We start from the raw sequence: 17,588 nt of genomic DNA on the forward strand, positions 1-17,588 counted from the left end.
TAACCCAAGCTGGACATAGGATCTTATTTGATGGCACAGAAATTCTTGACAACTCTGGCAGCCATTATATCAGACTTCACATGGAAGCCATTGAAATCAACAAACACCAAGACAGAAAATCTGTTTGGAGAATTCTAATAGTCAATAGTGATTGATTATTGGAGATTTGACTGGCTGTGCAGATTTTTTAAAAAAAAAATGTTTAAAATCATACACTGTCAATGGGGTTGCCAGATCCAGGTTGGGAAATTCCTAGAAATTTGGGGATGAAGCCTAGGAAGGACAAGGGACCTTAGAGAGTCCATTCTCCAAAGCATCGATTCTCTCCAGAGGAAGTGATCTCTGTGTCTGGATGAGATGTAATTCCAGGGGATCCCCAGATCCCACAAGGAGGTTGGCATCCCTATGAAAGAATCACATGCAGTAAATCTGGACAACCCAAGTAAGACTTCTAAGTGAATATCTCACTAACTTTATACAGCTGATTGAGAATTGTAAACTGTCTCGGTGATGGGGTTTGTTGTTTTGTCATTTGACAAAATGACAGACCCTCCCAGCAGTTCATAACACCAAGCAAACGTAGACTTTGGCTCTATGGCCCCTTCCGCACACGCAAAATAATGCGTTTTCAAACCACTTTCACAACTGTTTGCAAGTGGATTTTGCCATTCTGCACAGCTTCAAAGAGCATTGAAAGCAGTTTGAAAGTGCATTATTCTGCATGTGCAGAATGAGCCTTCTACTACAGGAAATCGGTGGTTTTCAAAACATCTCATGTAAAAGTTCAGTATTAGCACAGCGCTCTGATGCCTTCCTAAATATTCACTACAAGCAGGAAATGTTCGGACTTCTAGGGACTACATTATATCCTAAATGTTTTTCTTTCATTTTTGATTATAAAGTATGGGTGTGTTTCACAGACTTTCACAATATATATTTAACAATGCTAGTAGCATGAACAATGCTAGCAGCTTGAACAAGAGAAGCGGCTCCTGTCCGCCAGAGCTTGTATTTTGTGAACAGTGGTATAATAATCCGGCTACCTGGGAGAGTGTCACGTGTGGATTCCGGACAGCACATTTATAACGACTGCTGCAACTCGTTATAAATGTGCTGTGCGGAATCCACCATGGAGCTTTGTATGCACCCTGCCTATGCTTGGCGCAGCCAGAAGGGAGAGCTAGCTCGGACATAACGCGGGGGAGGGGCAGTCAATAGAGCGAGTCCAGCGCGAGGAAATCAGGGAAGTCCCTTCCTCTGGTGACGTCAGCAGGGGGGAACCTCCACGCCTCCCCCCCTCCGAGGTCATCGTTGCCATTGCTCCGCCCTTCCCGCAGGCAACCAACCAACCAGCCAGCCAGCCAGAGGCGGGGGTGTTGGCATCGGGGGTGGCTTATTTGTGCCCAGGCAGGGCGCCCTGGATGTAGCTGGCGCCCGGGGACAAAGGGGAGGCGGCGGGCGGGCGCTGCGGGCGGCTTCGGGGGCACGCAAGGAGCATCATGGCGAGCGTGGTGGAGGAGCAGCGCCCGGCGCCTTCGGCTTGGCTGCCCGTCCTGGTGCAGGATCCCGTTAGCTCGGCGCTGCTGGCCGCCGTGGCGCTGGCGCTGTGGCTGGGCTGGCTGCTGGGCCGCCGGCCGCCGCAGAGGCTCCCGCCGGGGCCGCAGCCTTGGCCCGTGGTCGGCAATTTCGGTTCCGCCTTCCTGCCCGACCTGCTGGGGCGCTTGCGGCTGCAAATCTCCGGCAAGCTGCATTTCGGCCCGGGCGGCGAGGTGCCGCGGCGCATCTCGCCGCACCTGCTGCTTACCGGCCTGAGCAAGATGCACGGCAGCATCTTCTGCTTCTTCATGGGCAGGCGGCCCATCGTCATCCTCAGCGACTTCGAGGCCGTGCGCGACGCCCTGGTCAACCAGGCCGACGTCTTCAGCGACCGGCCCAACATGCCCCTGGTGACCCTCATCACTAAGAAAAAGGGTAAGAAAGGGGCCTTGCCCGACGGAGCGCAGCCTGCAGGTGCTCCCTACAGAGCTAGCGGCGGGGAGCCTGGGCTCATGGGCGCGTATTGCACCCGTAGGCCCTTCTGCACTGCACCTGGGGCTCAGAATAACCCACATGGCACGGTTTGTTCACTAGTTCAGAGGGCTTCTGGGCTTCTGCCACAGGCTGCAGGAAATACAAGGGGTGTTCAATCCAAACAGGGAAAGTACATTGTAGTCAGCAAAGAGGCTGGTACCTGCCACCAAAAGCTCTTGTGTGCTGCAGTGGCCAAGCTGTTCTCCTTTGTGTGCTGCTAAATAGCACCTTTTTAAAATAGACAATCCCGCTATCTAGACAGAGGTCAGTTTTGTGTGACAAAATACGTTTCAGGGCCTGGAGAATGGAGTAGACCCTGGAGATGACAGTACACAGCCATTTCTAGCACAGTGAAAAGAAATTCTGTTCCTTTCTGTTTTCTCTTTCTGTTTCCTTTCTGTTTTCTGAATTTTGTTACTGCCACTGGCTCATGGGGGTGAGGGCTTTAAGCAGAACCTAGGAGAAACAGCTTTGGTTTTTTCCCAAGAGCACGCAGTTCTTTCAAGAGAATTAACTTGGGATGTGAAGTACTGCAGATACACGCAGTTCTGATGAGGCAGTAATGTGTTTTTTTTCTCTCTTCCACATATGCTTCACTAGCACAACAGCTGAACTATCAACCATGAGAGCTAGAAACTTAAAGCTGTCTCTCTCCCTCCCTCATGGTTAATGATGTTTGCAGGCAGAATTAAAAGAAATTCCAGAGATGAGGCACCATAACAGAAATGGCCCTGCACCCACCTCACAGGGTGTTTGTTGTGGGGGTTGAGGGAGGGAAAGGAGATTGTAAGCCCCCTTGAGTCTCCTTACAGAACAGAAAGGGGGAAGGATATAAATCCAAACTCCTCCTTCTCCTCTTCTTCTATAGTGACAGATACATAGATTATTAACCTTTGGAGGCATTTTGATATTTTCGATCTAAACTGTTGTCAGAGTGTATGATGGTTTGAAAAAGGGTATGTTGAGCAGATTCCGCATGGGCCAAAAACAGTGGTATGAAAACAGTGTAAATTTACATTGTTTTAAACCATGTTACACTGTTTTCACACTGTTGTTTTTGGCCCATGCAGAATCCACCTTGGTTTCTTTTTCAAGAGATGTTCCTCCTGTTCAAGTATGTAGTTCTTGTGCAGAATTGATAGATGAGAAGACGGTTGTCTCTTATCGCTTGTTCAAGGCTTATATGCCCTTCTACAAACATGAATGCCACTAGACGGTATCAACACAGTCTGGAATACACTGTCTCATGTTGCAAAACACTCGAGAGAAAACGGAGATGTGCACATCAGCACTAACTAGTTTGAATAAGATCTGGTGGTTGCTGCACATTCTGGTGAAGGGTGCTGATCTGTTGAAGAGTGATGCATTCAGCCCCCCTCCCTCAAAAAATCCCCCAATCACACTGCAACCCAGTTTTACCAGAGCTGAATTGAGAAGAATGCTGAATAAAAAGAATAATTGAATTCCTGATGATAAAGCTGTTTATCGTGTTCAATTGAAGTACTGTTGTCCGTGCTCCAACTTCTGAATTTTGTCTTTCCGCATCAGCTCCCTGCATCTCTATTAACTCACCATTGCTGATGCGTGTACTATTTTTTTAACAGTTGGCAGAGACCTCTGTGTCTGCCTTGTCATCAAAGCTACTTTATTGCTAGCAAATTGGTGTTTTATCTGCAAATAGCTTTGACAGTTAAAACGTTTTCTCCGGATTCACAAATACCCACAAAAATAACAAGTCTTAATACGCAATTGCTCTTTATATTAAAAAAAATACCCTTAAAGCTATATAATATACAAGGTAATTAAGATTACTATCTATAGGGTAGGATTTCTGAGCCTTTAGCTATCACATTTTCAAACTACCGGTAATCTGTACTGCTTATGTAAAGCATTGGTGGACTTTGCCACAAACATAGGTTGAACCTTTGACTTGGCTTTCTGAGTGGCCTGGACAATTCACTCCTTCTCAAACTATGTATTATGTTCTTGTAGCCCCTTTGTCCAGTCCAGTGCTATTGACCATACACTCACTGGGAGTTCTGTTTGTGGAACTTAATTCCCAAGCATGCCTGATTAAGACTGGGACCACAGGGAGAGGAAATTTTACCTTCTGTGCCATTTTCTCAACCTGAAACAACCTCAGGGTAGGGCACTATTTGTCATGTTGGGGAAACCTGATGGTACCTTCGGGGGAGGGTGGTATACAAACGTAATAAATAAATAATAATAAATACTGTTGAGCTGCACATAAATTTCCCTCAAAGGGAAACCGCTTCCCAGAGCCATTTTGGATTGGGAAAATGGCGCAGGGGTAAATCTTAAACTCTCCATTCTCTTTGGTGCAGATCCAAGATTGAACGCTTACTGCGATTGCTCTGGGAATTCATTAGATCCCATGCCTTTCGACCAGCCCGGGGACACTTCGAAATGCTGATGAAGTGGGAAATAGCTACATAAATATAAAAATAAGTGGTGCTTTCTTATTTGGCTGTGTCCTGTATTAGTCCATTGCTGTTTACTAACCGGCTGTTGTCATTTAGTTTCACCATATCACTGAATGGATTTTTTAGTTTTAAGAATCATCAATGGATCATAGCATGTTTTAACACATGGATTCTTATATCCATAGACTGGAGTCTTGAACAGACAGACAGACCTTTCTACAAACCTGATAAGAACCCCAGGTTTGCACACAAAACCGAAATGAAAAATGCAAGCAGTATTTGTAGCTTTTGAAGTAATACTGGTAACTTTAAGAAACAGAATTTCCTCAGTGATCATCAGTGGGCAGCCAAAACAATATTGCCAGCCGTCCAGCCTTGACAATGGGGAGAGCAGGGCCCTTTTCCAGGGTTACTTTGGCATTTGAAAGAGGATTTGGGGGACCAGGCCCACCAGGAACAATTAGTTAACTGGATACCTTGTGACTGGCATGATTCAACCAAGCCCAGCTGCTACCCTGTTTCCCCAAATATAAGACATCCCCGGAAAGTAAGACGTAGTAGAGGTTTTGCTGAAGTGCGAAATATAAGGCATCCCCCAAAAGTAAGACGTAGCAAAGTTTTTGTTTGGAAGCATGCCTGACGAACAGAATACAGAAATATAAGACATCCCCTGAAAATAAGACATAGCGCATCTTTGGGAGCAAAAATTAATATAAGACACTGTCTTGTATTCGGGGAAACACGGTAGTAGCTATTCAACAGCTGTCACTCCATGAAAGCCAGAGGGGTATAGTGGTTGAAGTTTCAGACTAGGATTGGGGAAACCCAGGCTCAAATACCTGCTCTGCCATGGAAGATCACGGGTTGAGACGATTGCTAGAAGGAAAAGAGGAAGCAAGAGCAACTCCATTCAGGATCTTCTCCAATCTCACACCTTTTCTCTTTCGTTCAGGAGTGGTGTTTGCCCCTTATGGCCCAACATGGAGAAAACAGAGGAAATTCTCTCATTCGACTCTGCGTCATTTTGGGTTAGGAAAGCACAGCCTGGAGCCTAAAATCATTGAGGAATTCAAGTATGTGAAGGAAGAGATTCTGAAACACGGGGAGAAGCAATTTAACCCCTTCCCTATTATCAGCAACGCTGTGTCCAACGTCATCTGCTCCATGGCCTTCGGCAGGCGTTTTAATTACGATGACATTGAGTTTAAGACCTTGCTGAGCCTCATGTCGCGGGGTCTGGAGATGAGCTTGAACCTCCCCATCACGCTGGTGAATCTCTGCCCTTGGTTCTACTACCTCCCTTTTGGCCCCTTTCGAGAAATGAGGCAAATTGTGATTGACATCACCGCTTTCCTTAAGAAAATGATCACCCAGCACAGGGAAAGCCTGGATCCCCAGAATCCCCGGGACTTCATAGACATGTACCTTCTTCAAGTGGATGAGGAAAAGAAGACCGATGGTGAAAGTAGCTTTGACGAAGACTACCTGTTCTATATCATCGGGGACCTTTTCATTGCAGGCACAGACACTACGACTAACACACTGCTCTGGAGTCTGCTGTACTTATCACTTCACCCACAAGTGCAAGGTAAATGGCATCTTTGCACACTCATGTTTATTTATCAGCGTCTGTATACTAACGGTGAAGTCAACCAAAACTGATGATACTGAAAACTGGTGAATGGAGTTGTGAAGGGGCAAGACAGTTTTTTTCTACAAATAAAAAAGGTACCTGTAGCTTTAGTGACAGGTTCCCTCAGTTGTTGTTGCTAGGCAACCACAACTCCCCAGGCTGAGTTTCTATTAATAAAAAAGCAAGAGGAGATGGCAGGGGCATTTCTAGCGCTATTTTGGCCTTTGAGGGAGGACCTATTGGGGCCAGGCCTGACTAGGGTTTCCTGTACCAGGTTTGTAAATTCCTGGCAATTTTGGGGTAGAATGGGAAGGTGAACGTTTGGGGAAGGGTGAGGTCTCAGCTGGATATAATGCCAGAGTCCACCTTTCAAAGCAGTCATTTCCTCCAGGGGCACAAATCTCTGTCGTCTGGAGGGCAGTTGTAATCCCAGGGGTTCAGCTGCCTTGGAGAAAATAATTGCTTTGTAGGGTGGACTGTATGGCTTTATAACCTCCTGAAGTTGGCAACCCTATTGAGAACTGAGCTCTGTAGTTGGGAAACCCACTGTGATTCTAGATCTCCAGATCAACCTGGAGGTTGACAGCTCTATTTAAGAGAACAGGGTAGGAAAAGGGACAAGGCTTTGGGGACTTTCAGGAAAGAGAAAGAGGACATTGTGGAGAGTGGGTGAGATGTTTCCCATGAGTCTTTGTGGGTTCTCTCGTCTTCATTTACTTGTGTGCTTTTAACCTGCTTTTTTTCCACTCAGGGTAGACCCAAAGCAACTTGTAATATCAAAACATACACACACAACAGAAGGTGCTCAAACTATACCAATATTACTTGGCATCAATCGACTCAGTCACAAAGCAAATGGGTGGGGGCAGAACAGATGGCAGCAGTTCTGCCCTTGATGAAATTTGTATCTTCCTTCCCCTCTAGGATTCACCTTAAGCCAGTCATTTTCAAATTTTATATCTTCAGGGAGTACCTTCAACTGTGGAATCCTGGCGGGTTGCTGAACGTTTCAGAGCATATTCTAACTCAAGGTGCATCCTCAGGTCACGCGAGGCCCGGTCATTGTTTCACGTGAACTGAGAGTTCACTGAGCGTTCCTCTGCGACTGCACATTATAGGAAGAACTGGTAATGGTGGGTCAGCCAATTCTCAGGGCTCAACATGACATGTTCACATGTTTTCCTTCTGCAAATGCAACCTCTGGGGTTGCTTTATTAAAGAGGAGATGGGAGTACAGTGAGAAGAGGCAACTTCGGCCTTTCTTGCCTGCTATTTTTCCATTGGAAAAAGGTTCCTCTGAACTGCTGTTAACACCCACAGGAGAAACAAAAATACAAATACCTGTAGATTAGCTCTTGGAATAAAAATAACTCAAGGGTGGCTTTTTCTGGAAGGACATGACATAAGAGGAAAGAAAATTTCCCACTCTCTTCCCACCACCTCCTCCTGAATTAATAAAGCAATTGTAGAATGAGAAATTAATTTTAAGCATGTATACTTGATGTTTTATCATTGTGTCTTAGAATTTTGTTTGTATCAGTTCCATATTTATGTTTTAATAAATATTTAACAGAAAACTCCTTGAAAAAGGGAAAAAATGCAACAGGAGGAGACTGGTTTAAAATATACGCAGAAGAAACTTTAACATGTAACTGAGCCCTTAGAGAACCTTGTCTGCCATTACTGATCTTGTAATTGAGAAGTTCTTGATAAGCTTTCAAGGAACTTGGGGATTACTTGGAATATAGTTGGAAAACCACAGCCTTTGTCAATTCTAATCAATTTGTTCAAACAGTGTGTATGGGGCAGTGGCATTCTAAAGCAGCCCCCCCCCCTCCCGCAGTTTGAAATGGTGTAGTCCGTTCTGTCATCTCATTCTTCTACATGTGTAGTTCAAGCCTGCTCAGCTGCTACTGAGAAGGATTGCGAGCCCTTGAAAATACATTTCTATCAGCAGCAATATTTTGCAAACCAAACTATAATTAATCACCTCATCACATGATTACAACTAAGTTACTGTGCAAGTATAGTTTAAGCAGTTTGGACCTTTACATCTGCCCTTATTAAGGAAAATTCCTTTGTCCAGCGAGAAAAACAAAATATGTAGCATTTTAACCTTTGGAAATTTGATCTATGATTTTTATTTAGGATTTACTGCTTTGGAAAACCAGCATTTTGAAGATAATGTCTAGCTTACTTTTGAATAGACTACCCCGTGGAAGCTGTAGTTGTGCTAGTTACCTAACTGTACATAATCTACTACTTTGTTAAATGTTCACTGGTTTATTTCAGGCCTTAATCAAGTGACCAGGGCCATGTGGTTCCAAACAATACATTACATCTATGGAATCACCATGGGAACCTTCAACTGGATTCTGTAGCACATGTCATTAGTGTTGCAGGGGCCAGTTCAGATTCAGAACATGGGGCAAGGGGAGGAAAGACTCCTGCTTTTCCTCTATGCTTTTCCAAAATGGCTCTTTTTGCTCCATAACACCCTCAATGCCATTTCAAGTCAGGGGGAGCCTCCTCCCCCCCCCCCCCCCAAATGCCTTGCTCCGGATCCAAACTGGGCTCCTGCAGCATTTTTAATTGAGTTCCCTAGGGGGAATTTGCAGCTGGTATTTTGCTGCAAGCCCCTATAGCAATTATGTGGGATGGTAGATATACTGTGTAGTTTGGCTCTTAGGGCGAAGGAAAGCAGCGTTCCACCCCACCTCTTTTTCATAATACCCACTTAAAATCTAAAATGTGGTTTAGTCTATTTACCCTTGTGAAGAAACTGTAAATGTGGTTATGTTTATTGTTATTATTATTGTGTTGGGGGTACACCTAATAACCGCCCGGTGACAGGTTCCATTCAGTATCATGAACACCTTAGCAGAATTATAATGCCAAAAGACTTTTTAAAAACCCATTGTGGCACCACTGAGCTTGCCCAGTGTTTACTGTTGTTCCTCAGTCACCTGTACTCAGTTCTGAGTTTATGCTGATGTGGTATTTAACAGCTGGTATTAAGATAGATAAGATATATAAAATTTACAAGCTTATGTATGGTAGCGCTTGGGAGAATGTGATCAAAATTACTGAAATTGAGAGTAGAGTGGGAACTGGATGTTTTCCCCTGTCGCTGAATAGCAACTTGAGGATATTCATTTGGAATTGCTATACCACATTGTTTAGGATTTGAATACATTTATGAAGTGTTATTCCTTCTGCCCTTTCAAAAAGGGAAAGGATGGATGGAGGTTGGAGGCTGTCCTCAGATTAAGGACCTGTTTGGTTGCTTGAGTGGGTGGTACATTGTGGTGGGGCAGTGGCCAGCCCCACTCTTTATCTGTGTAGCGGATGGAGGGTGGAGTGTAGTCGCCATCATCCCCACCTTCCAGTTCAACTCACATATAGATGTCCCCACAACATCCATCTTTGAATTCAGCATTTTGTTGTGACTGATAGTATTTGCTGAGTAACACAACTCCTACAACTTATGATGGAGGAGAGGAAAGAGCAGGTAATAGAGAGAAGTGGCAGCACTTTGCTTGTTGGATAAATCAAATGGAAAATATTTCAGATTTCTCTCCTACAACTTGTATCACAATTTTTAAATGTTTTCTCACTAGTGCTGCAAGTGTATCAACACCCTCCTCAAACACTCATCTTACTTTATTTGTTTAGTAAATAAACATCTGTGCTACCTTTCCGAACAATCTGCATTAGGTGGCTCACAGCACATAAATCATAAAAATTAACAAACTGCTCAAAACTAAGTAAAAAAATAACCATCAAACCACAATTAGAAGTTTGAGTAAAAAAAGTTTCACTGTTTTGGCCTGATATCTAACCAGCAGTAGGGTAAGTGCCAGACAAACCTCAAGGCTGAGGACATTCCACAGGTAGGTCACCTCCATTGAAAAAGCTCCACTACCGGTCACCACCTGCCTTCACCTCTGCAGTTGGGGGACTGAGAGCAGGGATTGTGAGTTGGATCTTAACTGGTGGGCTGGTAGTACGACGGAACAATGTTCTTCATGGAGATGGTCCTACTTTCTCCCCACAATCTTAATTTTCAACAGAAAAAGTCCAAGAAGAAATTGATTTAGTCATTGGCCGGGATAGGTGTCCTTCCCTTGCTGACAAGGCACGCATGCCCTTCACGGAAGCCACCATCATGGAAGTTCAGAGGATGACAGTGGTTGTCCCTCTTTCTATTCCTCGAATGGCATCAGAAACTACTGGTAAGTCTTGTGATATTCTGCTTCTTGTGCCTTTGAGAGATGGTTTATATATTATGGAGATTCAAGGAAAGCCAAAGGTTGAAGGGCTCGCCTTGTAGCTTCATTGTTTCTTTTGTAATTTGTGAAGTTCATTCTCTGTTCAGAACTCTGCCTGCAGTGAGAGCAGAAACAACGTATAGTCTGCCGCAGAAAGGGTTTCCAACTCCATCCTGGGACTTCCCTGAAGATTCAGGGATGGGAGGGACAAAATTCACCTAGAAATGGTAATTTCTGCCCTCTTAAATTTCCATTTCCCCCCCTCCCCCCAAGGGAACTTCTCTCTGTCACTGTTCTGGGAGAGCTATAGGCCCTACCAGGCAGTTGGCAACCCAAGCCGCAGGTGAATTGTGCAAGCAAAATCTGTACATTATGCTACATTAGGCTATGTGTCTTTCCCCCCACCCCAGTCTACATAATAACCCTACAGTTTTGCAGTCTTGCTGAATCGTGGCACTTTGGAACATTATGTTGGCATCCATCAACCTGACAATTTTTTACTCATTAAAAAATCTTTGGAAATAATTCAGCTTCCTGCAAGATTGATGACCATTTGGTCATACGTTAAGACAATGGAAGAATTGATAACAAAGCATGTAGAAGGTGTAGTTCTCCATACAAGCAGGGCGGGGTTCAAAAGTGTTTCAAGTGCCTTGTGTGAATTTGGTCTAAGGCTCATATGAGATTATATGGGTGTTCTGTGATCGACTCCCCCCCCCCCCCAATAAGTTTCTAACAAGTTAGAAGCAGCCATGATAGAGTGTGTGCATGTGATCAGGATCCAAACTGACATGTGATCATATTTGGATTTATATCCCCCCTTTCTCTTCTGTAAGGAGACTCAAGGTGACTTACAAGCTCTTCTCCCTTCCTCTCCCCACAACAGACACCTTGTGAAGTAGGTAAGGCTGAGAGAGTTCTGAAGAACTGTGACTAGTCCAGGGTCACCTAGCAGGAATGTAGGAATGCGGAAACACATCTGGTTAGCAGATAAGCCTCTGCCACTGAGGTAGGGGAGTGGGGAATCAAACCTGTTCTCCAGATTAGAATCCACCTGCTCTTAACCACTACACCACATTATGTCCTCAGAATGAGGAAGAGGAGGGCATTTACTTTGGGAAAGAAGCCTGCCACATAGAACAGGGGTGCCTTCATGGAGTTTTATGAGCAAGCAAAATTTTCCCTGTAGACCAATTTGCGTGTTATGTATGGTTAAATCGCTTCCACTCATGGCAGCCTAATGAATTAATGTCCTCCAGCAGATGGCAGGAGTAGCTGATTATCTGTTTCAAAGAGTGATACAAGAATGAAGAGAGAAGACTTTATCAGGCCTTGGACTAAAAACTGCACCCAATTTTGTCTCATTTTGTGCATCTCTTGTTTAATCCGTTTTAGCAACTGAAATATTCTACTTTGGATTTCCCTGTGCTGCAGTTATGTTGCAGGTCAAAACTCTGCAGGATTGCTTCACAGAGCTTGTTTATATCACCTTTGGCTCTGATAAAGTTTTATCTCCTGACACACTGTACGTGACCCCATATTTATTCAGAAGCTCAGGGTCCTGTGTCAAAGGCCAGGTTAGCATTCTTTTCTTATCCAGATGCTAGGGTTTTACTTGAACTGTGTTTGGAAAGAATCAACTGTGTACTCCTGGGTGGACTGGCTATTTAACTTGCTAATAAGGTGATGAGTGGAATGCTGCCTTTGAAGTATCTGATGAAGGAAGCTTTAATCCTCATAAGCCTAAACTCCCAAAATATTGTTTGTCGCCAAGGTGCCCTTGGACTTGAACCTAGCTTCCTTAGGGCTGCTGGTGACTAAGCGCCAGCTGAGTCAAGTGGCCCCCAGTGTTTGTGGCAGTGCTTCAGGCCATTCCACTCCAACCCAGGCTGCGGCATCGATGCACAGAGTAAATATGTCTGTTACTCTGAGTGGGGCCCAGGACTGAACTAAGCAGCACTGCCAGCCACCATAGTAGGCCATTTGGCTTAACTTTCTCCAAGACTGTTTAAATATCCCAGAAAGTGTCCATGGCACAGATGCATAACACAAAAATGGAACCTGTTGCACAAACTCACCACAACAGATTTGTGCAACGGAATCCTTCCAAAAAGCAACCTAGTTGAACGCATGCATTTTAAAATCCTGTTGACTTTAATGGAATTAATATTCTGCGAGTAAAGTCTCTCCATTTGAGAAATGCCTTTTATTAAATGTATGATATTTTTGTTTTTAAAGTGCTTCAGGGATACACTATTCCTAAGGGTAGTGTAATCTTCTGTAACTTGTGGTCCGTGCACAGAGATCCCAAAATATGGACGAACCCAGACGATTTCCACCCTGAACGGTTTCTGGATGAAAACGGCCAGCTTCTTAAAAAGGAAACATTCATCCCTTTTGGAATCGGTAATGGATCTGTGTTTGGAGGGGTGGTACACAAAGATTATTTAGCTCTCAGGAATGGCTGTGAAATATTTTTAAAAATCCTTTTGTTGTTCTGTTGTTTATAATTAGAAAAACATGGGGCAGACATGGTGTTGATGGTGGGAGATTTTAAAAATTGTGTTCATTAAGTATCCCTGGAGAATCTATACCTGCATGTGTTTTTGCCCTGGTCCATATAAGTAACAGAATGAGTTCAGATCCCCACATAATCCCATGCTCTGGGTATATCATATGATGCTGCAGAACTGTTCTTTTAAATTGTATTAAGAATTCATACATATGCTTGTGTGCATGTTCGCACAATTATGCAAAATAACATCAAACATTCTTGGCTAACCAACAGCGCCCCAAACCGCCGAATAGGAGATGATTGACCTTAGTTCTTCAAATATAGTGGGTTGGATCTGAGCAGCTTTCCTGCTGCTGTAAAAGGATAGTGCTGACTTCTTTGGCCAGGCTAGTAAACTTGCATGTGGAAAAGCTTTGTAGGTTGTGTGATTGCAATATGGAGGGGAGTTGAGTGAAACTGATAGAAAATCTGGCTTGATCCAGTTCATTGGCTTGTAAACAACCACATATTCTGAAGACTCGAGGGCACTTGTTTTCTTAAGAGGGAGTGGTGACTTTCAGTGATTCTCCCCTCTGTCCTCTCTGTCACCTGTGCTGTTCCTGAGGGTCTACTGACCCCTCTCCCGTGGGAACAAAATTTGGAGCCTGGATCTGTGGGCTGTCATGGGAGAAAAAAATTGGCAGAAATCACTACCCTTCTGTTAAAATCAGTGTGTGTGTGTGTGTGTGTTGGGGGGGGGGGGATATCGACTGGTAGTGTGACTTTGTTATTTGCTATTCTTTTTAAAGATCTCAGCCTTGTAAACTTCCGCCTGGCAACAATTCCTGTGCATTACACCGAAGCGTTAGTATTTATAAATGTCAGCAGCTGAATGACTTTGAAGGTTTTGAATAGAGCTTTTTGGGCTATAGACCTCCGTGTTACAAGATTTTTGAATAACAGAAACCCTGGAGAAGACCTTTAGACCTGTGGTTTAGATATATTTCCCACCTTGATTTAAGCATTGATTTTTCTTAGAGCTTTGCCAGTTAGGAAGAGTATTTGTTTACTCCACTTCTGTTGTATAATACGGCACCGTTCCAAGTAAATGTGAGATAGCCTTCATGTGTTTATAAGCTGGCTTGTGATAAGATGTGCAATATCCGTTATCAACACGAATTGCCACATGGCCATAGTATTATTGGTGTTCAGTTAACAACGTTTCACTGTTCTCGTGACATTTTTTTTTTTAGGAAAACGCGTATGCATGGGAGAACAGCTAGCCAAGATGGAGCTCTTCTTGATGTTGACGAGCCTCCTGAAAGATTTCTCTTTCCTGTATCCAGAGGACATGAAGAAGCCACCAATGGAAGGAAGATTTGGCCTGACCTTGGCTCCCTTTCCATACAAAATAATTGCCTTAAAGAGATGAAGGCACCCCCGAGGAGAATGCTGCATGAAGTTTGTGTTACTTTTACGAAATTCAGGGCTCTATATTAAATGCACTTCACTAGCAAAATCATCAACCCCGAGCAGGGATGGGGAGCCTGTGGCCCACAGGCTGCCCCGAATTTATCAAGCACTTTTCCCTTGGCATGGGGACTGTTGAATAAGAATTGTGAACCTCTTTTGTGATTGGAGGGGTGGGGTGGGGATGAAGATTTTTCTAATCTTCTTTGTTGCAGAATGATGCATTTTTAGAAAATGGTGCAGAAACTCTTACTGGTAAGTAGCTTTTTATATCGATTCTAATGTACAATGTAATTTAACAGTGGATTCAGAATGAAAAAACAAAAACAAAGTAGGGGTATATTTGGATTTTTTTTTTCATATAAGAATCATGAACATCATTTTAAAAGGACACACGGAGGGTGCCTGCAGACCTACTTTAAAAAGAGGACTCACTGCAGTTTTTCGTCATCCAGGCTGAGCCTGGCTTCTACCCACTTTCACTGTGAAAAGAACTAAGGTACAAAGGCAGTGACTTGCCCGTCCCACCGTGCTTCGGGCAGGCAGGCTTCTTTGTTTAAGCCACTAGAATGCATCATGTATTCCATATTTGTGATGGTCTGCCTTTCCCAATCAGAAACCATTTTTACAATATGGGAACAACTATGGGTTATTGACGGCACTGGCTTCAGCCAATCAGAGCTGGTGCAATCTGGTGCAATCACACAGAACAAGCCTTTCTTGAGCTCAGTTTGGGAGAGGAGATAAAAACAGTTTGGGAGAGGAGATAAAAACATTTTCCAGAAAGAGCTTACCGCTCATATGATACACATTTGTATGCACTTGAAATTTATCTGATGGAATTACTTAGAAGTTGATCAGTTTATAGTGGTGACACTTGCTTCCCCCCACCCTGCATTTGAGACTAGCCTGCAATATGAATTTACAGCAGATCCATTCTGAACTGAAACAGATATAGCCAGCAACTGACCTACAGCATCTACTCTGATTATATTTGAGGATCTGCATACATGCTATGGGAAACCATGTTTACATGGTTCAAACTGCACTACTATGAAAACAGGCAGTGTTTCTCTCAGCTCCACACAGTACAAAACGTGCAGAAAGAGAAACCTCACACTTGCTCTTTCTACTGTGCCGCTGTGCCTGGCATAAATCCTGTCTGCATGTTCTCAATTGCCTTTCTTTCTTCTGTCTTCAGTAAGAATGTTACAAAAGGTAGTGCTCATAACTACCCTGTTTCCCCGAAAATAAAACATAGTAGAGGTTTTGCTGAAGTGCTAAATATAAAGCATCCCCCGAAAGTAAGACGTGGCAAAGTTTTTGTTTGGAAGCATGCCCATCGACCAGAGCATGCAGCTGTGGAGCGGAAAAATAAGACATCCCCTGAAAATAAGACATAGTACGTCTTTGGGAGCAAAAATTAATATAAGACACTGTCTTATTTTCAGGGAAACAGGGTACAGCTAGCTTATTTTCCGTGTTCATGGATTTTGTAGGCAGGCTCACAGCTTGATCGAACTACTCAACGTGGTGGCAATGTGTGGCTGCATGTTCTTGTGGAAGGTGAAATAATTTCCATCAGGGCCATCTAGGAATATGAGAGGGCAAGAAGCCATTTGAACGCACACATCTCATACACTCACATATCCTAGGAAGGAAATGTCACTGCCAAAACCTTGGGCTGGCCTTCTTGGCAGGGAAGAACCCACTGCAATGTAAATACAGCATTCCATTTCTAATTTATTTCTAGTTAAAGGAGCCTGTGTGCTAATGCAAAGGAGGTACAAATCTATTAATCAACACTGTGCAGATTTGAGATACAGAAATCTTGCATTGTGGAGAAGCCTGGAGGGTTGCGGCAGGGGAGGGCTGAAAGTTCTGGGATGACACCTGAAAGACTGAAACATTCAAGAGAAAAGTTGAAAATTGCACTTCTGATTTTCCGCTCAATACTGTTAAACAAATCAGACCAAGAAGCAAACTGCACTGCAAAGCTGACAGTGCAACTTTGTATGGCATGTACACCTCTTATAATAAGGCACCATTTTTAAATGATGCACTTTATCATTTTTGTCCAGGATCCAAAGACGTATATTTCTACCTTAGGAGGCATGAAAGGCCTCACAAATGATCTGTGTAGGTTGCCTGTATTGTGCTGATGTTTATTCTGCCTGTTCTCCCCCACCCCCACGAATGCCTTGTGTAGAATTTTAAGATGTAAGATGTCATTACCATTTGAAACTACCATTTGAGACTATTGCTACTTTGAAAATGTGCCTCTACTTCTACATACAACCTGAGAATCTGCTTCTCAGTGTGAATCTCTTTGTCTAAATAAACTTTTTATTTTGAAAGCTTTATGGTCTGGAAGCCGTTTTTGCTTTTCCATGAAATGTATTTGAGTGAATCTTATTGTGCTTGTGTGGTGTTAGAGAAACTAAGCGCTGATTTTCATATTTTCAGTTCACGGTTACTGCTTTCCCTATTTCTTCCCATAAGACTAAACATGCACTTTGAGAACAGGTCTACCTAACACCACTCTCTAGTCAGATACCCCTAGCATTCTGCACAGATGTCGAGAAGAAGAAGAGTTTGGATTTGTGTCCCACCTTTCTGTCCTGTAAGGAGACTCAGGGTGGCTTACAGGCTCCATTCCCTTCCTTTCCCCACAACAGACACCTTGTGAGGTAGGTGGGGCTGAGAGAGTTCCAAAGCACTGTGACTAGCCAAAGGTCACCCAGCAGGATGTAGGAGTGTGGAAACACATTTGGTTCACCAGATAAGCTTTCTGCAGCTCAGAGGAGTGGGGAATCAAACCCAGTTTTCCAGATTGTAAGTATTGACATAAACCAATGCAAAAATTATAATAGGATCCTACTTAGAGACTAGACAGCAATATAGACCACAGTCCTTCACTATTTACCCAGGCATCTTTCAGCACCATTTTGTTACATTACAGCTCTACTATCTGTGTAATAAAAGCTTTCTTGAATAACTCATTTTTGAATAGTTTGAGTAAAGCCAGGAGACTTCCTGACCGCATCCATAAGGACCTCCAGTAGGTGAGAGTTCCGGTTTTTTGACATGAGTTTGTCAAAGCCTATCCAAATGAAACAGATGGAGAAAGTACGTGAGGAAAGCAGCGATCCATGATGCTAAAACAATAATATATCCGTTGGAATATAAACATGCCTCATGCATGC

General features: G+C 43.7%; 1 protein-coding gene across 2 annotated transcripts; it reads left to right on the plus strand.

Moving 5' to 3' along the window:
* Positions 1–1,377: 1,377 nt before the first annotated feature.
* LOC125440187 (cytochrome P450 2U1) lies at positions 1,378–16,743 on the plus strand. Of its 2 annotated transcripts, none has more exons than XM_048509858.1 (5): positions 1,378–1,971; positions 5,467–6,102; positions 10,221–10,382; positions 12,721–12,824; positions 14,166–14,338. In XM_048509858.1, exons 1-5 carry the CDS (start codon positions 1,500–1,502, stop codon positions 14,193–14,195), a joined length of 1,404 nt encoding a protein of 467 aa, XP_048365815.1. In that variant the 5' UTR covers positions 1,378–1,499; the 3' UTR covers positions 14,196–14,338. The 2 variants fall into 2 exon arrangements, with proteins under 2 accessions (XP_048365815.1, XP_048365814.1); XM_048509857.1 differs by having other exon boundaries at positions 1,382–1,971; positions 12,657–12,824; positions 14,166–16,743.
* The last annotated feature ends 845 nt before the right edge of the window (positions 16,744–17,588 follow it).

Source organism: Sphaerodactylus townsendi, linkage group LG10 (assembly GCF_021028975.2).
Source record: "Sphaerodactylus townsendi isolate TG3544 linkage group LG10, MPM_Stown_v2.3, whole genome shotgun sequence".
Classification (NCBI taxonomy): Eukaryota; Metazoa; Chordata; class Lepidosauria; order Squamata; family Sphaerodactylidae; genus Sphaerodactylus; species Sphaerodactylus townsendi.